Raw genomic sequence first — 26284 nt, 5'->3', positions numbered from 1 at the left:
TTTGTGCCCTTGTATATTGAACACTCAGAGCCAATAGACTGTTCTGGTACTTTGTTCCCCAAACTGTTTATGTTCACTATATTTATTACTGAAATTATGCTATTTAATTAACTATTAAGTAACTGCAGAAGCACAATGCTAAAGAAAAGACTTCTTGGTTCTATGAAAACAAATTCATAAAATGCTTTGGAAAGACTTGATATAAAGTGAGTATTTCAAAATTGCTTTGCGGTTAGATATGGATACACACATAGTTAAAAACGAAACAATAAAAATAAGGATGAGTTTTACACTCCACTTTGGAAGGCCCTTTAGTTCTTTTCCCTCTAAAGAGCCCAGCGCTGGACATAATGGATGATACATACCGGATGCGAAAGAAACCATTAATTGTCTCATAAGAAGCCTTGCAGTTTTGACCTGGGACACTTGGAACTTTAACTCTAGGGGGCGTCAGGCACTATGTAAGAAGCCTATCTATCATGAGACCATCTAGCTAATAGGAAGCCCAGACGAGCCACACCGAGAAAGAGAGACACCGTGGTAACCCCCAGCTGTTTCAGCCATCTAGATTAGGGACCAGATGAGTAAGGAAGCCATCTTGGATATCTACCCTAGTTGAACTTTCAGATGATTCTAGCCCTAGCTAGAATCTGACTGCAACCTTAAAAGAGATCCCGAGGGAGAAACACCCAACTGAACCCAGTCCACCCACAAAACCATGAGAAATAATAATTTACTATTTTAAACCATTTAATACAAAGTGGGTTTGTTATATAGCAACAGATAACCAGGCTTTTGTGGATGAAAGGAGAAAGTTACAAGAAAAAGGTGGCTTCTAATGTCAAATACCATAAAGAGATCATGGAGGATGAGAAAAGACCATTGTGGTTAGCAATTGAGAAGTCACCATTGTCCTTCAAGCATTTCAGTTTCAACAGAATGGTGGGAGCAGCAGGCAAATTGGAAGTGTTCTAGGGCAAGTGAGTGGAAGGAAATTGATGCAAAGGTAGATTGGTTTTTTTTCTTTTTTCCTTTTTCTAATAGTTTCACATTCACTGATGATCCTTGCCCGAATCAATTATCTTATTGGAAATTGCAAAATGGTGATTTTCTAATTTTATCAGTCCTACATTTATTAGTTGACATTGTTCTATAAAGAAGTTTTCCCTCATCAATTGGGACTGAGCCTAATTTCTTCCAAAAAAAGGCAGATTAAATGCTTCATTCTTTCTCTTTAATTATCAATTTCCTGACAAAGGAGTTGGTGTTATAGTATTTCCATTGGTGGCAAATGAATGTTTTTCTCTTTTCTCTCCTTCTCTCTTTGAGTATCATTATGAATTCATGTGTGGACTCACGTATCACATTTATTCAATGTGTTACAATCAATTACAAAGTAAATTAGCCTTCAAAGAAGCAATGGAGGGTAGGGCTAAGGATGTGGTAAGAAAACTCCTGGAAGTACACAGTGGTTAAAAACACACACACACATGCACAATTTATCAATAATCAAAAAATGAAAATCAAAGGTATATAAAGGAGAAAAAAACTATAAAATATTCAATTCTGCTACTGAATATGTAATACCTCTCAAATTCTCACAGGTCCCAATAATGGCACGTAACGATATTCATATAGGTATCAGGTGGCTCAGTGGTAAAGAATCAGTCTGCCAGTGCAGTGGACACAGGAGATGCAGGAGACGCAGGAGACGTGGGTTCAAATCCTGGGTCGGGAAGATCCCCTGGAGGAGGAAATGGCAACCCAGTCCATTATTCTTGCCTGGAGAATCCCATGGACAGAGGAGCCTGGTGGACTACAGTCCATGGGGTCACAAACAGTCAGACATGACTGAGCACGCATGGAAGGAAAATATGAAGATATTCATAGCAGTATTGTTTTTGGTTGTGGGGAGTTGGGAGATAATTTGCATGCCCATAACTGAAATTATGGGCAAAATGTGGTGGATGGAGTATAATGCAGTAATTATAAGCAGTAGACTAGATCATAAAAACATGTTACTGTAAGGAAGAAAAAAAAAAGAAAAAAATTACACTATTACTTATATAAGGAAAAAACATATGTGTCTAAAACAATGATACACACTACAAATAGACATCTTCAGACAAAAGGATGTATACTAGACAGACTGGAACGATTTCCTATGGTGAGAAAGGGGGATGAGATTGGAAAATATGGAAAAAAGAGAATAATAACTAAATAAAGCAATGTGAGAGGCTTTGCAAGTGAGGAAGAGGATTGAGTCAACCCCCTCCATTTAAGTAAAAATAAATAAAAGACTATATAGACAAATTGCCACTACAATCATTCTGGAAAGTAAAATTTTAAAAACATTGACCTAGCAATTCTACTTTTAGAAATCTAGCCTAAGGAAATAGAAACTAACGCATATTAGTGTTATAACAGTGAGAAAAATACTCGACATGTATTCTTTTGCCCTCGCCCATACCTTGCAATACACATCCCCAGTGCTTCAGGGCAACCTCAGAGGTGTTTCGCAGGTGTTTGTCATGTGTCTGTGAACATGTATAGTCATGTGGTATTCGTGTTTAAATTCATCATCTCATGCTCCAGCCCTTTCCACTTGGTATTGCTATTTCCACTGCCTTTACTGGCTGTGGTTATGACTGTCACTGTCATTCATCTGGAATCCTTCAGCTGCTAAGGCTGCAGGGTGTTATTCTGCATTGTAGCCAAGGCTGTCTTGCTCTTCTCTTTGTTTTACGTACTATTAGAAGTCTATAATTTCCAGGAAATAACTCTTTCATTATTTTCTTACCATCTCCCTCCTCTGTTGATATCCCCACCCCAAACTTTTGCAAACCAAGTTGGAAAACAAATACAAGTAATAGACATGGTGGCCTTGAAAGTGAAATGGGAAATTCAAATCAAAACCACAATGAGATACCACTTCACATCCATTAGGATGGCTAGGCTAATATAAGAAAGAAAAAATGGAAAATAACAAGTGTCGATGAGGATGTAGAGAAATTGGAAACTTTGTGCATGGCTGATGGGAATGTAAAATGTTGTAGCCACTGTAGAAAACAGTTTGGTGGTTCCTCAAAGAGTTAAATATAGAATTACCGTATGATGCAGCAATTCCACTCTAATGTGGAATTCAACAGAATGGAAAGTAGGGACTCAAGCAAATACTTGTACATCAATGTTCATAGCAATGTTATTCACAATAGCCAAAGGTGAAAGCAACATAAATATCCACTAATAGATGAATGGATAAAGAAAATGTGATGTATACATACAATATAGTATTATTAAGCTTTAAAAAGAAATGAAATTCTGATACATCCTATAGCAGGGTTTAACTGTGAAACATTACACTAAGTGAAATAAACCAGACCCCAAAGGACAAATATTGTATGAGGTATTTAGAATAGATAAATTCATAGAGACAGAAAGTAGAATAGAGGTAGCAGGGACTGGGGGAAGGGAGAATTGGAGAGTTACTGTTTAATAGATGCAGAGATCCTGTTTGGGATGATGGAAAAGTTCTGGAAATAGATGGTGGTGATGTTTGAAAAATATTGTGAATGTAGTTGCTATGAACTGAATTATGCATTCCCCCATTCATATATTGAAGTCTTAACCTCCCAATGTTATAGCATTTGTAGATGGGGCCTTGGGGAGATTTTAGGTTTTGAGGTCTTGAAGGTAGGACCCTCAAGATGAGATTAATGCCCTTATAAAAAGGGATACAGGGGCTTCCCTGGTGGCTCAGCAGTAAAGAGTCTGCCTGTCAGCAATGGAGAAATAGACACAGAGAACAGACTCATGGACACAGGGTCGGGCGGTTGGGAGGGGGTGGTGCGTGGAGGAGAGGGTGAGATGTATGGAGACAGTAACATGGAAACTTATATTACCACATGTAAAAGAAATAGCCAATGGGAATTTGCTTTGTGACTCAGGGAACTCAAACAGGGGCTTTGTATCAACGTAGAGGGGTGGGATGGGGAGGGAGATGGGAGGGAGGTTCAAGAAGGAGGAGACATATGTACACCTTTGGCTGATTCATCTTGATGTTTGACAGAAAACAACAAAATTCTGTAAAGCAATTATCCTTCAATTAAAATAATAATAATAAAAGAATCCGCCTGCCAATGCAGGAGGTGCAGGTTCAATCCCTAGGTTGGGAAGATCCCCTGGAGGAGAAAATGGCAACCCACTCCAGTATTCTTGCCTGGGAAATCCCACGGACAGAGGGACCTGGTGGGCTACAGTCCATGGGGTTGCAAAGAGTTGGACATGACTGAGCGACTGACCAATAACAACAACAACAAGGGACAACAGGGAGTTTGCTCTCTTTCTCTCCCCACTATGTAAAGACACAGTGGGAAGTCAGCCATCTACAAGCTAGGAAGGGAGCTCTCACCAGAAACTGACCATGATGGCATGTTGATCATGGATGTTTAGCCTCCAGAATTGTGAGAAAATAAGTTTCTTGTGTTTAAACCACCAGTCTATGGTATTTTTAAAGGATTTTTAAAGAGGATTTATTTAGTTAGTTCTTGGCCATGATGGATCTTCGTTGCTGCATTTGGGCTTTCTCCAGTTGCGGGCAGTAGGGCTACTCTTCGTTGCGGTGCTTGGGCTTCTCATTGTGGTGGCTTCTCTTGTTGCAGAGCATGAGATCTAGGTGCACGGACTCCAGTACTTTTGGCTCATGGACTTAGTTGCTCTGAGGCATGTGGGATCCTGGACCAGGGACCGAACTGGTGTCCCTCATATTCCAAGTGGATTCTTAACCACTGGATCACCACGGAAGCCCTGAGCCTGTGGTATTTTGTAATGGCAGCTCAAACTAAGATATTAATAGTAGCTAATGCTACTGAATTATACACCTGAAAATTATTAAAATGATAAAGTTACATATATATATATATATATTTTACCATAATAAACCAAAATGGAAATAAAAAGTGAAAAGGGCAATTCTGCTATCTTGCCTCTCTTTGTAAGTCTCTGGGTACCAATCTTAGAAGGACTTTAGTAATAGTAGTGAGTTTAGATAATTTCCTCAGCTCTTCTGCCTTGTATGAATAGGAGAGTGAGGGTTAGAAAAATAAACTGATTTAACCAAGATATAGTTCTCTGTTCCCAATTCAGGATTCCCCACCTTCAGGAATGGCACCACTCTCACCCAGTTGCCCAAGCCAAAAATCTCTGTCATCTTTGATTGTCTTTCACTTTTTTCAACAGCTATCTATGTCTTGGTGAATTTACCACCTTTGCTGTTGCTATTGCTAAGTTGCTTCAGTCGTGTCCGACTCTGTGCGACCCGATAGACAGCAGCCCACCAGGCTCCCCCGTCCCTGGGATTCTCCAGGCAAGAACACTGAAGTGGGTTGCCATTGCCTTCTCCGTTACCACCTTAATATCTCTCTATTCCTATCATCTCTGCCTCAGTTTGGGTCACTTTCATCTTTTGTCTGATACAATAACTTTTTAGTTGGTTTTATCACCTCTCTTCTTATTCCCTTCCAACCTATTTTCTACACAGCAGCCAGAGTCTTTCCAAAATTGAATCTGACCATGTCACTCTCACTAAACCCTTCAATAGTGCTCTTTAGTTACTTGGGTTAAGTTCAGATGCACTCAAGATTTTTTATGGTCTTCTGGTCTCCTGTTAATTCTCTTGTCTGATCTCTCTCTCAACTCTCCACCCAGGCTGTGTTCCAGCCCTATTAAACTTGTGGTTTCCTGAATACATCATACTCATCTCCTTTCCCGGTCATTGCTGGAGGACAGAAATTTTCAGAGATAAAGGTCACAGAACACATGGATGTCATCCATTCTCTCTTTTGCATCCCTTAACTGGCAAGATGAGGAGGCCCAGGACCTAGCCTGGCCCTCTCCCTTGTTTCTTCCTGGCCTGCAATGAAGCCTCAATTGGCGCCTTTGATTACTGGGTTAAACTGCTTTCCTGCCTTTTTTCTTCTAGGGTAGTGTACAAAACATTTGACCAACTGAAGTTGTAAGAGTTGCAACTGGAGCTTGGACTTTGTAGTGGAAATAGGCCTAATTTCATGCAAGGCTTTGAGATCTATCAAAGGTGATAAGAGGGCCTTCCCTGGAGGTCCATTGGCTAAGAATCAGTTCCCCGACTGGGTAACTAAGATCCCACGTGCCTTGCAACTACTAAGCCCAGGTGCCACAATCACTGAGCCCCCACTTCACAACTAGAGAGTCCATGTGGCACAACGAAAGATCCAAAGATCCCACGTGCAATAACTAAGACCTGATGCAGCCAAATAAGTACATTAAAAAAAAAAAAAACTATTAAAAAAAAAAAAAAGATAAGAATGCAATAGCTTACGGGCATTCTACAGTAGACATTGGGACCAAACCCAGCTAGTAATATGTTACCTGCCTCCTCTATGACCAGAAAGTTAAGGGTGGGATTCAGATAATACTAGGTCCTTTAGCTAATTGTAACTTTAACATCTTCCCAGTCCACTTTCCTCCAATCTGCTCCACCTGGTAAACTCCTACTCATCCTTACATTCTTTACTTCTAAGAATGTGTCTCATCAACCTCCAAGGAGACTGTAGACTCTTTAAAGGCCTGGACTGTATTTTTATCGTTAGGTCTTTAGAGTTTAGCATTGGTCATGATTGTATAAATGAAAAGATCACACACTACATTAAGTGTTAGGGTGGAATTCGAAATGCCTGTTGCCAAAGATTCATCTGCACTTCTTTCACCCAGCCAGCCGCCACTGTAGCACTGTGCCTTGTCAACTTGCAGCTCTCTCTCTCCCTGCTCAGTCCCCAGTTGGTGGCTGCATGTGAGGAAAGGCCGAGGACAATACAGAAATGATCTATTCAGCAGTTTAGTTGCACCCTCACCCACATGGCCGTACTTAGAGGCACTCCTAGTACATGACTGAGATTATTTTGCTCCCCTATGGCTTTGATATGAGAGTCAGAGAAACATGAAAGGAAAATGGGTTCAGTAACTAACATCACATCCAAGAAGAGGAGGGAGCAAAGGGGCATGAATCTGCGGAATTCTTCTCTAATAAAAAAAGCTCTCAGCACAACTCAAAAGCCTTTCTGCACCGCACAGCCTCTCCTTCTTTTGAGACTAGGCCCAGCCGAGTTGGATAGCTTCCTGCAAGTCTTTTAACAACAAGGGCGTTTAAAGTAGGAAAGAAGAAGAGAAAGTCAGAAAAGGGGCGAGGGGCCAGGGCTGAGCCAGATTTTTGGCTTCTGCTCATAATTCAAGATGGGTCTCTAGATTCAAAGAAGGCAGCACACCTCCAGCCGTTTCGTTTCTGCGTCTGTTACCCTCTCTGGGTCCGCAGGGATTGATTCATCACTGAGATACAGCCCAAGAAGAGAAGGGAGAGTTTCTGTCCTAAGTGTCTGAAAAGGAAAAACTTTGAGAAAACAGCCAAGAGAGGGAGAGGAGAAGAGGCTGTGCTCTAGTGTGGGAAGAGGTGGAGGAAGGAGGCCAAGGCGGCACAACCCATGGAATGGGAGCCCGCGGGCGGGAGCGCTGGCGGGCAGCAGCTACCCGGGCCAAGCCCCGGGCAAACTCGCAGGAGCCAATGCCGGCGCCAGAGGCAGCCGCGACGGAACCCAGGTGCACCCGGGCCTGGGTCGCTAGAGGCCAGGCCCCGGAGGCCCGCAGCCGCGCCTCGGAGGCGGACCGGGGGCGGAGCAGACCCCGAAGCTGGGCTCTCCCGGCAGGCGGCCCTCAGCCTCCCCGCCTCAGCGAGCGGCAGCGGCAGAGGATGCCCCACGGCGCCGCCCGCCCAGCCCCGGAGCCTCGGTCTGCGGAGGAGCCCGCCGCCCATTGGCTGCTGCGGCGCTGCGTCCCCGCCCCCCTCCGCGTCCCCGCCCCCTCCGCCGCCGCTGCCGCTTCCCGGCTCCTCCTTCTCCCCCTCCGGGAGCCGCCTCTGTCGCCGCCACCGCCACTGCCGCTGCCGGCCGGGGCCCAGCCAGTGCCTGCCGCGCCGGAGTCGAGTCGCAGCCGGAGCCGCTGCCCGCGGCCCCGCCATGAGCGGAAGCGCCGCCGCCGCGGTCGCCGCCGCCGCCGCCTCAGCAGCCGCGGCCGCCGCGCACTTCCAGCCTCAGTCGTCGTCTCCCAGGCCGGGCCCCGCCGAGCTCGGGCCCCCGCGCCGCCTGCGCGCCCCGCCGCCCCGGCTCGAGCCCCCTGCCGCCGGCCGCCTCAGCCCTCCGGGCCACGGGCCTCTCCGGCCGGGCGCCCAGGGTGGCGGCGCCTGCGGCCGAGCCCCGGGAGCAGGTACGGGGTCCAGGAGCGGGCCAGGCGGGGAAGGGCGTGGGTTGATCCCGGGGATGGGGGTGGGCAGAGGCGTGCGGTCCAGCCGCCCGGCCCCACGGAGGGGGTGGAGCGTTGTCCGGGTCAGGTTTGTCCGGCCCCGGAGCCCCTGGGAGTCTTGCGTCCTCGCTGTGCCGAGCGGCTCACAAAGCGTTTTCCCACCCAGTTGCTAACCGCCCCCTTCCTCCCCCCGCCCCCCCAAGAGTGGGCAGGGCAGGACCTCTCCAGGTCTCCGCTGGGCGGAGGAGGAAACTGAGGCTTACTGGGGGAAGTGACTTGCCCAAGGTCACATAGCCGGCGAGAGTCGTAGCCTGGCTGGGACCCAGGGCCACTCTGGGCTGGCCCGGGCCCCGAGTAGGGGGCGCTGGAAGGAGGAAGAGCCCCCAGCTCCGAAGAACTGAGACTGATCGCGGAGGAGGGGGCGCTAGGCCCGTCCCCAGGCACGCCCACCCGGCGTTTTGGGGCTAGTTTAGGAGGAAGCATCTGTTGCGGGCTGGGACGGCGGAGCGGCGGCGGATTTGGGGGCTTGGTGTTGTGCTGGGGAGTCGATTTGGGGATCCGCAGGAGGAGAGACTCCTGTGAGGTGGTGCTCTCGGGGAAGAGGGCTTTCTTGAGTGAGTGGGTCAGAGCTTCGGAAACTTCTAATCGCGGGGACCATTTGGTCTCTGCCAGGCCACCTTCCCCACCACTGCACAGAGTAAACCAGTCCAGCTGGAGTTAATAGGAGGGAGGCCTGCTTGCTTTTGTGGAGAGGCTCGTAAGGTGTCTTTTCCATGAAACGGCCCGAGTTTCGTTCATGCCCCAAACAAGTGTATATATGACCCTCGTAAAGGCGTTTCTGCTACAGAAAAACCAAGTGAGGTTTTCCCTGGTGGTCTGGACCTGTCACACTTGGGTAACCCTCAGAGAAAGAACAGCTGTCCTGGGCATGAAAGGGGGAAGGAAGTGAGAGGGTCGGGACTAGTCACACCCGCCTGCCTGGTATGGAACAGGGCCGTGTACCCCTTGGGATTCCCGTTTCTCTTTCGAGTGGGTTGTTTTTATTGGAGATACATCCTGGAAAGGAACTTGGGGTTCTAGAGGTGACAAAGATAGAGGAGGGTCCCGTGGAGCGAGAAAATAGAAGCTGTGGAATGGGGGAAAGGAGAGGGTATTTTGTCATTGTGGGGGAAGGGAGATAAAAGGGTTGCTGAAGGGAGGGAGGCAGTGTCTAGTGTCGAGAAAAAGATTGGACTGTTTCAGAGAGGGAGCCAAAGGTATAGAGCTTGAAAGGAGTCTGTTAGAGGAGGATGGTGTCTTACAGGGTTGAGTAATAGGTATTGGTAGGCAATCACTTCATTTTCTTTGAATAAAGACTGTTGTAAGTACTTTTACATAAATGTTTTAGCTGTTCTGCTCCCCACCCCCATTCTCTGTCGGCTTCTAAGGCAGGCCTATAGTATTGTCTTGGAAGTAAGGCTTGACAAAAGAGAGAAGGGAAAGACTAATTAGCAAATGCATTAATTAGGGCCCTTTGTCCAGGATGATTCCTAGTTTAAGTCAGCTGTTTTCTTGCTGCCCTCCTGCACCTCAGCTTTCCAGTTGTGGTGGCTGTTGGCAAGGTTCTTTGGGAACAGCTCCCCTGGTTCAGAAAAGATGGTTACATTTTTTTTAGAAAACTGAGAAAAACCTATTTGACAGATACACATAAAAGCATGAAAATTTACTTGTCAAAAACTTAAAATCAGGGAAATGTAAATTGAAACATCATTGAGATGCCATTTCACACTTATCAGATTGGCAAAAATTAAATGCTATGATAATCAAGTATTAGTGAGATTGTGAGGGAATCATCTATATACTGCTAGTGGGAATGTAAATAAATACAGCCATCATGGAGAGTAACATGATGTCTGGTTGAAGGAGGGCAGACAAACTTATTTACCTAAAATGCCCATTTCTGGGTATATACTTTAAGAAATCTTTGCACACTTGTCCAAGAAAATAAGTACAAGAATGTTCATTGCTGCTTAAATGTCCACCAACAGGGAAATACATAAATTATTAGATAGTCCCACACAATTGAGTATTATAGCACTGTGAAAAATAAACTGTGGCTGCATGCATTAAAATGGTTGAATCTTAACATAATACGGGGTGGGTCAGCAAGTAACAGAAGAGTTATTAGAGAATGTTTCCACTTGCATAAAATCTGAAAACATACACAGTAATATTTTCTGTGTCTGTGTGTGCTCAGTCGTGTCCAACTCTGCGACCCCATGGACTGCAGCCTGCCGGGCTGCTCTGTCCATGGGAGGAATACTGGAGTGAGTGGCCATGTCCTCCTACAGGGGATCTTCCCGAACCAAGAATTGAACCCGTGTCTTTTGCATTGGCAAGCAGATTCTTTATCACTGAGCCATCTGGGAAGTCCCCTGTATGTGTGTACATATGTAGTAATAGTATAAAAACATTCATGGTAGCAACACCAAATTCAGAGAAGTGGTTATCTCGTAAGAATGGATGAGGAATGGAATTGGTCAGTACACACAGGGACACACAGAGGGCTTTAATTATATCTAGTATTCTGTTATTAAATTTGAATCAGACAATTGCAAATTAAGATTTGCTTATCTTTAATGTAGGATACAAGGAAATTCATTATGTTATTTAAAATTTTTTTCAGATGTTTGAAATATTTCTCACATGCAAAACAATTTCTTGTTTACATAGCACAGGGGTTTTGTGCCATAATAATGAAAGTCTGGCTGCAGGCTCCAGCCCTGCACAGCCGGTTAGACATGCTGGCTGGTGATCTTTTTCTCACCCCTTTTTGACCTGCAAAGCCTAGTTTTGTGATGGATGACTTTTATTTCGTAACAGCTGATAAGGCACGTGGAGGATTTCCCAGTCTTTCTAAACTTTCTGGTAGACCTAGGTCAGCAGTTTGAGCTTTGTCAAAATATGAGTGTGCCAGGACATTTTCATCCATCAGAGGTAGGGAGGGACCCAGAAATCTGATTCTGAACATGTTCCCTTGTAGATTCTGATGCACACTGGAGTTTGAGACCACTGCCTTAGGTTTCTTCTGACTCTGGGCTGTGGTTCTCAGCTTTGCCCAGCCTGTCCCCTGGACTGCCTTCTGTTGCTGCTCCTGCATGACTGGGACTAATTTGGACCTATGAGATATTTAGCTCTTTTGCAGGGCATAAAAGAATGATAGGGTTGGAAGCCATTGGATGTTAAACCCTTCATAATCTGGGTTGTCTATTCCTCTTACTTTCATGCAGGTATCCAAGAGGTCCACCACCTACTAGGGCTCTTTATCGGGTTTTACAAACTTTAACCACACGTATCACTATATATAGTTTTATAGTTAGTGTAGAGGCAAAATAGTGTCTGACTGAGAAGGAAAACTAGCAAATTGGAGAAAGTAAGCCCCTAGAGGTAAATGTATGTGATCTTGCCTTTCTCTGTAGATGATAGTGATTGAGTGTTTTAACTTAGAACGTGCATTTGAAGTTCAGTTATTTGAACCTGTAGTCAAAGATTAGGGGCTTTAGGAACAACTCATTATTGCTCTAGACAGAAGAGTTTCCTTTCTCCCAAATTTGCTACTTTTCCTTCTTTCTAGACCCTTTTCCTCTAGTCCTAATATGTTTGTGAATGAATTTATATTAACATGTAAGGATTTCTGGTGATGAAATATGTGAAATGCCTGTTTGCCATTGGTGAAGTTCTTTATGGAAACCTATTTCAGAGGTGCAGTTTTGCCCCAGGTGCACTTTTGTAGGGCTGCTGATACAGGGTTGTATAACTTATGCTCAGCTCAGGACACTTGTTTTGTTTCTCAAGTGGGAGTGCAAACCCATTTTGTGCTCCACTTACAAGATGCACATGTGTGGAACCATGTCCCCTTAGTTGGATACCCTTTTCTAATCCTCATAAAGGTGCTCTTTGAACTAGCATGGCCCTGCGGCTTTGGACTCTTGTTCAAGCTGTTACCTGTCTATACTCATCACAGGCTCTGCGGATAGGGCTGGTCACTGTTGGTCCTGGCGCTCCGCACGAGTTTTCTTCTTGTGAACTTCTCATGGGAAGGGACTTACCCCTGCCTTTTCATTACCAAGCTCAGTTGAACCAAAGAGTTCAGCTCAAAATTGTAAAATTTGTTATGGGTGTAGAGAAATGTGTACAGAATGAACAATTTGAAAAATACCACTATTTATGGAAAGACAATGAGAAGTCATTGAAAAGACAGAAGCATCTGGTAAGCGAAGGAGAGAAAGTAGCTGTGTGCCACATTTGCTCTTGCATTCATATAGTGCTCATTTTGAGGGGGAAATTCAGTGCTATTTTTTTTCTCTTCCTATTTCTCTCTACACTAGCATTCCTGAATTTCTTAGGACCTGAGGCTTTTTAGCCAGTTTGGAAAATATTTACCCATTTGTATTTTCCATTAAGTGGTTGTTTACATTTCCTGCTGTTTCATTTTTTCTTGGAGAGGAAGGGGGAGTGCTGAACCAAGGACCAGACTGGACTTCCTACTGCTTCTGCAAATAATGGCAGTGTGTTTTTCAGAGCAGTTGTCATGGAAGAGTGCTGTTCTGTGGGCTCGAGAGGTACAATTTGAAATGGTTTCTGTTGCTGTTTTTATTATTATTTTTAAACGTGATTGAGGGTAATGGATAGAGGGTACCATTGTGCTTTTGCTGCTGTCTTAAAAATTTTTTTTAAAAATGTATGCAAATAAAACCGAAAATGTTCAACAAAAGTAGTCTTCTGTCCATACAAGGAGAATAAACAATTCTTACCCGAAGCAGTTTCAGGTTTTTTTTTCCCTGTTTTTATTTTAAATGGATATTAGTGCTATTCTAGGGACTGCTTTGGCAGTTAACCAGAGTGATGTTGGGCAGATGGAGGAGAATGGTGGGATTATTGTGTTAGCCTTTAACAGCAGCTCCTTCCAGTCATGGAAAGCTATCACTGCATTGTCTGCTTTTGTGATAAAATACGCATACAAATGAGGGAGAGTGTATAAGTTTTGATATGACCATTTGACCCTGTTGATAGAAAGAAAGAAGTGATAAAGAGGAAGAAACACATACATGGAAGAGAGAGCTACAAGCAGTCAAGTAATAGAATATTTTGTAGTGCTTCTGGGATGTTCCTTGAGTCGAAAGTTACCTGTCAGTATCTGTTCTGCCTCAGCACCTTTGATTTCAGTGTTTGCAGATGGTGCTCACTGATCTTCAGTTAAAGTCTGTGTTATTGTTACAGAGCTGGAAAGTGAGTGGTTTTGAAGACTTAGACTGAAGTAGTAGGGTGGGCATCATTTCATAATCACTTTTGCAATTAGGAGATAGGACTCATGATTAACAAAAATATTATTGTTTGGCTTTTGGGCGACCTTTTTTTTTTTTTTTTTTTCATTTTAATAGATTTGTCTTCTTGTGTAGATTTCTGTTGATGCCTGAATACATGTTTGAATGAGCACTTATTCGGTGGTCACCAGTGATTAATGGGATGATGGTGTCACTGTCAGAGACTTCATTACCTGAAGTACGGAGAACAGCACAGAAGAGGATATTTCAGCCACAGCTTTCTTTTCTCCTGCTTTTCATGCTTCCTTCTGGGCTTGGTGTTGATCTGTCTGTCAGGACAGGCCCTGTCCTTTACTCTCCTCATGGGAGGGGTATAGAGGCTTTGCAGAACCTTTGGGCTGGACACCCATGAGTAAAATCCCTCAAACAATATTGAACCAGACCCGAGGGCTACCAGAATGGCCCCAGCTCCTCTTCTTTCCTTGCTTCTTATGTTGCCACCACCCACCCTTTGTTGTGGAGCCTGGAAGGTGCCCCCCTCATCCCTAATCATACAAAAAGGCTTTGTGCTTGGAGGATGTTTTAAAGGAAGGATCACTGTAATTACAATTCCCTAAGCACAACCAAATAATGGGGACATGCAGGGTAAAGATGGTGTCCAAGTACTTGTTGGTAAGGAGACGTCAGGAGGGGGTTAAAAATCATCTGGAGACAGTACCAAATGATGGATAATGGAGCGTTGTTGGTAATGCTGATGGGAATGTGTTTAAGTGAATACTTTTCAGGGTTTTAAATTCTAATACTTGCAAGATACTTGAAGCTTTAAAAAGCACAAGATAGCCAGAACTTTTTTTCCCTTTAGTCTAAAATTGTAACTGAAAAGTACTTTAGAAGAAGGTATGTAGAAATCCAGGTCTACTTTGCTTTATGTTTGTGTTGCCAGAATGATTGATTGCCCAGGAAAGCCTAATAGATAACTTAGTTACTATCCAGGGGGACTCTTGCTAATCTGTTTGCTTTTAAGTTTTAAAAGTTAGCACTGACTGACATTTTGGGAAGCTGATTTTCCCCTACCACCACCAGAAAAAAAATCAATTAATATAGGGATATGTGCTTAGTAGGTCTTCCTTTGTGGCTTAGTGGTAAAGAATTGCCTGCCAGTGCAGGAGATGTGGGTCCGATTTCTGTTGGGAAGATCCCCTGGAGGAGGAGATGGCAACCCACTCCAGTATTCTTGCCTTGGAAATTTCACAGACAGAGGGCCTGGTGGGCTACAGTCCATGGGGTCGCAAAAGAGTCTGACACAACTTAAGTGACTAAACAACAAAATGTGCTTAGTAACCTCTTACATCAACCATCCTGTCATGATATGCTTCTGAGCTCTGTTGGCAATCAGTCTTCTAGAGAACCCTGTTTTACTATGTTAGCTATTAGTGTATTACTTTAACTAGTTTCTTACACTTTTTCTTTCTCCTCTTCCATTCCTCTCTTTCTCTTCTCCTTCCCCATTTTTATTGACAAATAAAATTGTGCATATTTAAACTGTTCAACATGATGGTTTGATATTTGTCTACCCGGTGAAATGATTACAATGATCAGGTTAATTAACACATTCATTACCTCACATAGCTACCTTTTTTTTTTGGTGAGAATGCTTAAGATCTATTCTCTTAGCAAGTTTCAGGCATACAGTATAGTACTATTAACTGTAGTCACCGTGCCGTACATTAGAGCCTCAGAACTTACCTATCTTATTTTATTTTGAACTTACCTATCTTAATAACTAAAAGCTTGTGCCTTTCAGCCAGCATCTCATTTCCTCCACTCCTGAGGCCCTGGTAACCACCATTCTACTCTTTGTTTCTATCAGTTCAACTTTTTAAATTTAAAAACAAAATTTTTTTTTATTCTGCATATAAGTGAAATCTTACAGTATTTGTCTTTCTCTGTTTGGCTTATTTCACTTTACATTATTTCCTCCAGTTATATCTATGTTTTTGCAAATGGAAGGATTTCCTTCTTTCTTCATGGCCGAATAATATTCCATAGTATCCATTTACCCAACTTCTTCATCTGTTCATTCATTCATCAGACACTTGGGGTCTTTATCTTAGCTATTGTGAATAATGCTGCAATGAACGTGGCAGTACAGGCATCTTGAGGAACTCTGCCTTAAATTTATCATCACTTAAGAATACTGGGTAGTCCATACAAAGATATTGCCCAAATAATCCTTAAAAACACTGTACGCATTTAACAGCTAAATTTTGTGAGATTTGAAAATATACAGGATTCCATTTTATCTGCTTTTAATGAAATGTAAGGTTGATTTCCTCCGACCCCCACCCCCCGCCTGTCTTAGGTACATATATTGCTCAGCAGTGACTTATATTTTACCACTGTTACTCAGTTACTTCATTTGCTTCATTGATAATACATATTTCTTACAGTATATATACAAATAGTCTCTGATGGTTTACTTCACTGCTCTCTGGTGGCCAGTAAAAGTAATGATAAAACATTTATTGAATGCCTACTATATACCAGACAACAGTGAGAATTTCAGATTTGATTCACATATGAAACAGTTTAGCAATAGACTCTGACTGTGTGTTAGCTGACCAAACAAATTTTTTGGATCTGCTAACTCCTAATAAAAGGGCAGAGAACATCAAATTTGCATAAATAATAGTGATATGATATAATCATGATAATATTGCTAAAGCACAGATCTAATCAGATCACAAACTTAAGTGACTGCCTTATAAGAAAAAGAAATATTTTTTGGTTTGGCATTTGAGGCCAGCATAGTTGGGTCTTCATTATTCCAGTTGCTACTGTTCTTCATGGATATTCTACAGGGAAGTATAATACGCTGTTGTCCATATATTTGTGTATCACTTTTTCACCTCTATTCCTTTGTTGCCTCAGCTTGGAATGCCTGTCTTCCTCCAGTTTTTCCAAATCACTAGTTTTTTAATATCTAGTGGTCATTTACTGTGTGCTTATTATGTGCAAGGCTCTGTTCTAAGTGGTTTACCTGGATTAATTCATTTAATTTTCACTACAGTCCTCTAAGATTGATGCTTTTATTATCCTTATTGTGCAGATGAAGAAACAAGATTGAATATAAGCAAAGGTGATTACTGTCTTGGCCACTAAAGGGAATTTGCCGTCCAGTTTTACCTTTGCGCCTCCTGAGAAATATGCCCCTCCCCCCTTTTTAAGTTCTAAATTTTTGTGTTGGGATTATTTATTATAATTAATTTCTTTTCCCACATAACATGGAGTAGGAGTACCTGCATTGAAGTGGGTTTACTTCAGATCAGGCATGTTTAAATTGCTCTTAGAAAATCTCCCGTGTTCTGTGATGCTGAACACTGGTTTTAATTTGGTGCTTGTTTGGTCCCTTAAGCAGATACAAAACTTCTCATGGAGAAATTTGGCCCTACTCAGAATCCCACCTTTTTGTGGGATTTTCCCTCTCTGAAATTAGTACAAGAATGGATGTTAGACTTCTTTTTAGCCTTCTTAATTTCCATAATAAACTTTGATTTGTCACAAGCTAAAGCATAAACATGTCCCTTTATTCAGTGGTATAAAATATGAATATTTCAGGCGTCAGCTGGAGAGCCTGGTGCTGTGTTGATGCTGTCTGACATAATAGATTATTTGGGGAAGATAATGTAGGATGGTGCGGTGTGATTAAGTCCTGTCCAATTCTTGAAACCCCAGGGACTGTAGCCTGCCAGGCTCCTCTGTCCATGGGATTCTCCAGGCAAGAATATTGGAGTGGGTCGCCATTTCCTTCTCCACAGGATCTTCCTTTTTTTTTTTCCCCACAGGATCTTCCTGACCCAGGAACAGGACCCGGGAATAGAACCTTGGTCTCCTGCATTTTACCTACTGAGCTATGAGGGAAGCCCTAATGTAGGATAGTGGTTCCCAAATGAACTACTTAACTTAGTTGGTATGCTTGTTAAAAATTGTCTTTAGGTGGCCTACACTTGGAATCTGAGATTAAATTTTTTCAAGCAGTTACAGTGTTTTTAATATTATTTCATCTGTATTGTGGGCTTAATAGGCACTGGTGGGCCATCCATTTAGAAAATGTTCTGTGGGAAGGTGGGATTCTGAGGTCACAACCAGGTAGGATAGTTACAGACTTTTGGAACATGGCATGTTTTTGAGTTGAGCACTGCCAACTCAGTCTTTTTCTTCTACTTCATTTATGGATACCTGGAAAGGAAAATGAATTCTCCTTTCAAATTACTAAGCAGTATGAAAATTCATAGGAGTAAGATAGTGTTCCTGTTGTTGAAAGTCACTTAGTCATGTCTGACTGACTCTTTGTGACCCCATGGACTGTAGCCCACCAGGCTCCTCTGGCCATGGAATTCTCTAGACAAGAATACTGGAGTGGGTTGCCATTTTAAGGCAGAATAAAAGCTGATTAAATCCAGATAATTGAGGAATTTCCACCCTGTTTCTGGTTTGCGTTTCTTTAAGAAACTTAGCATCAGAACTTATCAGAACATGTCAGAACATAGTTACAGTATGTTTGGGGTTCTAATGAAAGACATTGTTGACTGTCTTTGTTATATATGAAGAGTATGAGTCATGAAATCTTGAGATCTGATCATCCCATGTTTCTTTTAAAAACTGCATATATTGTTGAAAACAGAAATTACTATTCCATGATATTTTTAAGTTTTAACTTTAAATAAAAGCTACCATTGTGTGCTTAACAGCAACTAACACCAACAAATAAACCCAAAACTAGCAAAGCAACAAGTCAAAAGATATGCCTTCTTAAAGTGAATCTGTGTGGAATTCATGAAGTTATTAATGTCCGTGAAATTAAAACTAAAGTAAGAATTTGACTCTAGAATATTGTATATACTTTGTGTCTAGCTTTTGGTAGAACAAAGTCTTTAAAAAAAAAAGAATTCTCTCTCAGTTGACATAAATGGTATCAACAAACATCTGTGTGAGGTGGGGGTAGAAATCAAACTAGTTTTACCTACCAAAATCTTTTTATACCACTTTTGAGATGTAAGCATGTTTCCTTTCAAAATAGAATTGTTTGATGGAATAGTTATATTATTTTTCCTGATCCTGTGTAATTAAAAACCCAAGGCCCAAATTCAATTCAAGAAACTTCCTTTCTATGGACGAAGAGTTATCAAATTGAAAAGGGGCTTTAGAAATTTTGATTCTGAGATTTCTTTAAGAAGGGAGAGGCCAGTCAAATTGGGTTTCAGCCCGCAGAATTGACTTCCTAGGTCTGGCGAGGTGGGGACTGAGCTACGTTGGGGCGGGGCGTAAGCCTGGTAGGAACTAGAAGTGAAACTGGAAGTGCCTTAAAAAAAGCAGATCGTTGTGTTAGCCCGAGTTTGGCTGCCATAAACAGTGAGACAGAATGATTCTCAAGCACAAATGTATATGTAGTAACTTTGGCAGATTTCCTGAGAGAGTCAACATGTTTGCCTGTGACTCAGGACAGACCTGAGACTCAATGGAGGAAAATGAGAGAAGAGCAAAGAAGAAGCTGAGTGAAGTAGGGGCTTTAGGGTGCAGGTTTTGCAAGAAAATTTCTGAACGTTTGAGGGTGGCAGCAGGAAATTTAAGGTGGAATTCTGGGGACATTTTCCTTCCCTACAAGCTCTGTGGAGGTGGAGGCTGCAGCATGGAATGGAGGGTAGATAAACTTGTAAATGTTGATGACGTTATCCTTGTTAAAGCAGAAAAGGTATATCCCCCCACCCTGTGCTTTGTTTTAAAAGGATGGATTCCCACTATAGTATTAGTGATACAAACAAAGGTTAGCTAGTCGTATAATTTTATTATGGGTTAACATTAACTTATTAACATTATTAATATGTTATTAACAATGTTATTAACATTAACAGTCACTTATTTTAAAAGAAAAACGAGAACTTAACACTATAATATTGATTCTTTAGAGCAATACATTTCCAGGGTGGTTTAATGGTAGTTATGTGCTATCCATCACGCACCAGAGATGACACTGCTAACATTAACATGCTCTACCTAACTAGAGCATGCTGTGCTGATGTTTTTCCCACAGGAGTGGTAGATTTAAATTCACAGAGGTTAAAAACCACTGCTCTTTCTGCTCACCTCCCTGCTTCCCATCCCCAGAAACCACTCATAGATACCTTGTGGGTGGATAGGTGCAGGTAATATGGATGAGGGTTAGGTTTATGGCTCAGGACACTTTAATTTACTTATGCATCACGCTGCTGCTGCTGCTAAGTCGAGTCAGTCGTGTCCGACTCTGTGCGACCCCATAGACGGCAGCCCACCAGGCTCCCCCGTCCCCGGGATTCTCCAGGCAAGAACACTGGAGTGGGTTGCCATTTCCTTCTCCAGTGCATGAAAGTGAAAAGGGAAAGTGAAGTCGCTCAGTCGTGTCCGACTCCTAGCAACCCCATGACTGCAGCCCACCAGGCTCCTCCACCCATGGGGTTTTCCAGGCAAGAGTACTAGAGTGGGGTGCCATTGCCTTCTCCCATGCATCATGCTGGGATCTAGTTAAAAAGCAATTCCTAGCAAGGGCACAGGTGGTGGAGTAGTGGAACTCAAACTTTAGCCTGCGTAGTAGTCATATGGAGGGCTGGTTAAAAGGAAGATTACTGGACCCCACTTCCTGATTCACTGGAATCAGAAACTAGGGAGGGTCTTTTAAACAAATTCCTAGGTGATGCTAATGCAGCTGTTGGAGCGGGTTTGTGGTATTTTGAGAGCCATTGAGGATGAGTATAAATAACCCTGAGGAGACTCAAACTGTTCCTCTTGGTTTCTTGAGTATTATTTTATACTGAACTGAAAATGGTGAAGGAAAAAAGGTTGCAGAAAGTAATAGAGTAATTAATACTGTTCATGTTAAGCAAATAACGCTTCATAAAACAATTCTACATGTTTTGTTGTGGTGAGTGTGTGTCTCTCTGTCTAGAAAAAAGTCAGTGACAGACCCCATCAAAATGATGAGAATAAAGATGATTACTTTCGGAGAAGGATCCAAGATTAATAGAGGGTGGGATTTTAACTTTCTGTGTAAGGTTTTCATTTGTTAATGATGATATTGTACTTCTATTTATGCAGTTAATTTTACAGAAAGGTAAAATAAATCTGGGTCAGATACCTTGCATTTACTTCTCCAGGCCCGTCCTTCACCCATTTCCACCTGGCTCTTTGCCACGGAGAGAGTTCCCAGATCTTCTGGTTTCTGGTTGGGTTCAGCCTTAAGAGGAGATTGAAAAGGAGGAGAAGAATGAGGTCAGAATGTTTATTCTCTCTCCTCTCAGAATAGTTGGTCTTGTATTACCTGGGTTCTGGTGCTCTCTGTGTCCTGTCTGTTTTGGGGCCGGAGCAATAATTGTTCTGCTATTGCTAGTTCAGGTTCCTGTTCCTTCCCTGTGCTTTCTATAGGCCTGACCTTCCAACTTCATAATGATTCCTTTTATAAACAAACCCCCTTCAGATTATTCTAATTTGAGTTTGCCATCTCTTCACTGTTGGGGTAATTACTGATGGACTCTCCCTTGTTATTCCTGTCCTTACTATAATCCCAGAGGTAGTATCAGTGCGATTTTGATGTGTGTTTCTTTCCAGATATTTGCTATACACAGCGTGGCTCTCAAACAAATGAGTAAATAAAACACAAGGGATCATATTATACTTCCTGTTCTTTACATTGGTGGGTTTTTTTTTTTTTAACATCATACTATAGTGTGATTATCTTTCTACATCTACCTCATTTTTAATAACTGTGCAGTACTCTGTTGTACTTGATAATGGACGTACCACAATGTAATCAGTTCCTTATATATTTAACGTGACATTTTAAATTGTATACTGTATTTTCATTAATACTTAAATCTGTTTCTCACTCTCTTCTATTGATCTGTCAGTATTCTGGCACCAGTATTGCATGTTTTCCTTATTGTGGTTTTATATGGGTATTGGCTTTGTAGGGCAACTCCTTGTAGTATTCTTATTTTGGAAAAAGACCTTTGCCTTTCATTACATGCTTTTCCCTCATCCAGGTATATTTTTTAAAAGTTTTTGTCAGAGTTACTACAAAATTTCCACTGGTGTACATATTGGAAAAGCATTAAATTTATTAAGTTGGAAATAATTGATCTTGTCACACTGTTGTGCCTTTTCATCCATTAATGTGATTTTCCACCCCCGCTTACTGAACTACCAGCAGTTAGTTCTCATCCACATTGTCTGTAGATTTTTGAAAGTGGTAACAGGCACATAGGTACTGACATGTAGACTTGTTTGGTGAATCTTCATTACGTTTTCTGGACAACTGCACGTGGATCGGGTATGGGACGTTCTTTCTTCCTTTGACCTAAACAGCTTTGTTGAGCCTAGTATCCATGCACGCATTTGGGGTTCCCATCTCCTTCATGGAAAATTGCTGGATTTCTTTTGAGTGCCTGAGGGGCATGCTTCTTCAAACCTACTCCAGGGATGCGCCTGCAAATGTTGATAGTGTGTTATCTGGTCACCACCTCGGTGATGCTGACCCGCCCTTTTTTGTGGGAGGGGTTGGAAAGGAAGTTTCCAACAATTAAAAAAAAAGTATTTTTAAGTTTGTCAAATGCCATAGTATGTTGCTTAGTGGAGTTTTGTAGTTTAATTCACATGTCATTTCCATAGTACATTCTTCCTGCTTTTGACAATGGGGTGTTTTTCATCATGTTTTTTGAGATTTGCTGATATTAGGGAAAGCTGTTAACTTTTGTGCATTTATTTAAAAACCTGCCAATTTCTTGAGCTCTTTTAGCCATTTTAATAATTTTTCATAGGTTTTTCTTGGGCATTCCAGTTGGACAACTCTGTTATTGGCAAATTTGCTAATTTAGACTCCTCTTCAATACTTCCCTCTGTTATTTTTCTTTGTCATTTCAACTGGCTAGACTGTAACATCCAGAAAATGTCATGTACTTGATTGTTATCTAATGAGGCTGCCTCAGATGTGTTTCACTGTTCATTGTGGGGTTGACTGTGGGTCTGAAACCTAGCAAGTTAAAGAAATAGTATTTTTATTTATTATAAGTTTGTCAAATGCCTGCCAAACCTGTTATCTACCTTTAGAGGTTATGTCTTCTTTTTATTTATTTATGTACTGAATTACATTAATCCGTTTTTATTTTTATTTTATTTTCGTTTTTCTGTAATCCATTTTTAGTATGGCATTATCTGTAAATTTCTGTAATGGATCTCATAGCACTCAATTGACTTGTTCATATTTAAGGCTTTGGTATATATTCAAGGAAGAAAAGGCTTGTAAATTTCCTTCCTTGTACCATCCTTGATATCAAGAGTTTAGAAGCATGGACAACCAGCCTTTTAGGAGGAGAGGCAGTAACCATTTTTATCTTGTTTTTTTAGCTTATTCCATTTAGTTTTCAGGTTTTGTTTTATTCTGTGTGTGGTGGGAAGGCAGTCAATTTTGATAAAAAGTTTTTTAAGAAAAATTCTTTTCAAGCTTTAAAAAAGTATGAATGAATGAATTCATTGTTTTCTTTTACTTTTTAAAATTTTCTCTGTAAATGATTTTGTGAGCTGTATTTTGTTCTATTTTGATTAGATTAAAATTTCCTGACGTATTTCCTCATCTGTAAAATAGGTGTAATATAGGTATAATGAAAATGGGCCGATGTATGTGCCAACTATATACTAAGCAATCAAATAATGGTTGCTGTTATTTTTTAAAAAAATGATTAACTTTTAGTCTTGGATCTATTCTATATTTTTGTATACTGATTGAGGAATTTCTGTTCTTTATTAAATTCTTTTTGTATACCTTAAAATATTTTTTTAAATGTATGGGCTTCCTTGGTGGCTGAATCAGTAAAGAATCTGCCTGCAGTGCAGGAGACCTGGGTCCAATCCCAGGGTGGGGAGGATCCCCTGGAGAAGGAAATAGCAACCACTTCAGTATTTTAGCCTGGAAAATCCCATGGATAGAGGAACCTGGCAGGCTATAATCCATGGGGTCTCGGAGTCGGATACAACTTAGAGACTAAACCACCACCATACATGTATTGTCTTCTAATAATAAAGATGCAGATTGCAAAAAATTCAAATGTTACAGAAATATGTATTAGAGAAAATAAAGTCCCTTTACTTGAATTCTTCAGGGATTAATGAGAATGGCTTGTTGTATATAATCGTTGTGTGTGTTTTTACTATGCACATACATATATGTGTATGTGTGTAAATGTATTTAAAAATGGGGCCATCCTATATATATATATATTGTTCTGAAACTTGTTTCTGCTTTATATCTTGGATCTCTTTCCAAGTCAGTATTTATAGGTCTAGTTATTCTTTGTGAAAAGCTTTATTTGACATGTGATAATATGCATAAATCATGCACATTTTGTAAGTTTACCACTTAGTGAGTCATCACAGTGTGAATACACTTGTGTAACCAATAGTCAGATCATGAAATAATGTTATTACAGGGACCCCCCAGGCACCTTCCATTGGGCTCCCTATCTCATTGTTCATAAAATTTAACAGGCTTGTTGAAATATAACTCATATATCATGCAGTTCACCCATACTAATTGTACAATTCAATGGCTTCTAATATTTTGGTATATTCATAATTGTGCAGCCATCACCATTGTCTGATTCTAGAATCTTCTCATTCCCTGAAAAAGAAACCATGTACCCATTGGCAGTTGCTCTTTATTTTCTCCCACCTCAAGCCTAGGAAACAGCTATCTTCTTTTTCTATAGATTTGCCTATTCTGGACCTTTTATAGTGGAATCGTACAATATATAGTCTTTTATGACTGGCTCCTTTCACTTAGCATAGTGTTTCCAGGTTCATCCATATTGTAACATAAATCAATGCTTCATTCCTTTTCATGACCAAATGATATTCACTGTATGTATGTACTACATGTTATTTATTCATTTGTCAGTTAATGGACATTTGGGTTGCATTCATTTTTGGACTGTTATGAGTAATGCTGCTGTGAACATTTGCATACTAGATTTTGTGTTTACATTACTAGGTAATGGTTTACATTTCTTTTAGGTACACAGACACACACACACACACATACACACACCCTAGGAGTGAAATTACTGGGTCATACTGTAACTATGTTTAACATTTTGAGGAATTGCCAACTATTTTCCAAGGTGGTTGTACCATTTCATTTACCAGCAATGTATAAGAGTCCTGACTACTTCATACTCTCATCAAAATCTGTTATGTCTTTTTTATTATAATCATCCTACTGGGGGTGCATTGGTAGTTCATTATGGTTTTGATTTGCATTTCCCTAGTGGTTAATAATATTGAGCATCTTTTCATGCATTGTTGATCCATGTAGATTTTAGAAAAAGCTTTTAAACTTTTTCTAACTGTCAGAGGCAGAGCTTAGTAGTATCTTTAGTGTCCTCATAATTTTTATACAAGCATTTCAGTACATCTTTATTTCTCTACTCTTTTACTGTTTCTTTATAATCTATAGTTTTATTTATTTGTATATATTGCATATTTTCTTTTGAGAATGATTTTTTAAATGTTTCAGTGTAATTATAGCCAGATTTAGAATAGAATTTTAAATTGTTTTCCTGTTGCTTTCCTTTCTTAGCTATACAATAACTGTAAATCAGTTGATGGATGAATACTGTAGTTTCCAGGATCCATGTTTTCATAGATTATGTATAGGATTACATGAATTGATGACCTTTGTTGTTGTTCAGTCTCTTAAGTTGTGTCTGACTCTTTGTGACCCCATGGACTACAGCACTCCAGGCTTCCCTGTCCTTCACCATCTCCTGGAGTTTGCTCAAACTCACGTCCATCGAGTCAGTGATGCCATCCAACCATCTCATCCTATGTCATCCCCTTCTCCTGCCTTCAGTCTTTCCCAGCATCAGGGTCTTTTCCAATGAGTCAGTTCTTCGCATCAGGTGGCCAAAGTATTGGAGCTTCAGCTTCAGCATCATTCCTTCCAATGAATATTCAGGACTGATTTCCTTTAGGATTGAGTGGTTTGATCTCCTTGCAGTTCAGTTCTCTCAAGAGTCTTCTTCAGCACCACAATTCAAAGGCATTCAATTCTTCGGCGCTTAGTCTTCTTTATAGTCCAACTCTCAACATCCGTACATGGCTACTGGAAAAACCATAGCTTTGACTATACTATCTTATTGGCAAACTAATCTTTGCTTTTTAATATGCTGTCTAGGTTTGTCATAGCTTTCCTTCCAAGAAGCAAGCGTCTTGTAATTTCGTGGCTGTAGTCACTGTCCACAGGGATTTTGGAGCCCAAGAAAATAAAATCTGTCACTACTTCCATTTTTTCCCCATCTGTTTGCCATGAAGTGATGGGACCAGATGCTATGATCTTAGTTTTCTGAATGTTGAGTTTTAAGCCAGCTTTTTCACTCTCCTCTTTAACTTTCATCAAGAGGCTCTTTAGTTCTTCTTCACTTTTCTGCCATTAGAGTGGTATCATCTGCATATCTGAGGTTGTTGATATTTCTCCTGGCAGTCTTGATTCCACCTTGTGATTCATCCAGCCTGGCATTTCACATGATGTACTCGACATATAAGTTAATTAAACAGGGTTGCAATATACAGCCTTG

General features: G+C 41.3%; 1 protein-coding gene across 6 annotated transcripts in view; it reads left to right on the top strand.

Annotated features, from left to right (window-relative positions):
* Positions 1–7967: 7967 nt before the first annotated feature.
* The window catches only part of RNF38 (ring finger protein 38), a 121311-nt gene continuing 102994 nt past the window's right edge, over positions 7968–26284 (top strand). For 3 of the 6 annotated variants that reach the window (XM_061425654.1, XM_061425653.1, XM_061425652.1), the window contains exon 1: positions 7973–8289. In XM_061425654.1, the coding sequence (XP_061281638.1) occupies positions 8043–8289 (247 nt within the window). In that variant the 5' untranslated portion in view covers positions 7973–8042. Of the gene's footprint in view, positions 8290–26284 lie in introns of all 6 variants that reach the window. The other 3 variants (XM_061425655.1, XM_061425656.1, XM_061425670.1) reach the window with 3 other exon arrangements.

This window comes from Bos javanicus, chromosome 8 (genome assembly GCF_032452875.1).
Source record: "Bos javanicus breed banteng chromosome 8, ARS-OSU_banteng_1.0, whole genome shotgun sequence".
NCBI lineage: Eukaryota > Metazoa > Chordata > Mammalia > Artiodactyla > Bovidae > Bos > Bos javanicus.
Note: the sequence above shows the minus strand (reverse complement) of the source record. Positions and strands in the feature narration are given on the sequence as shown.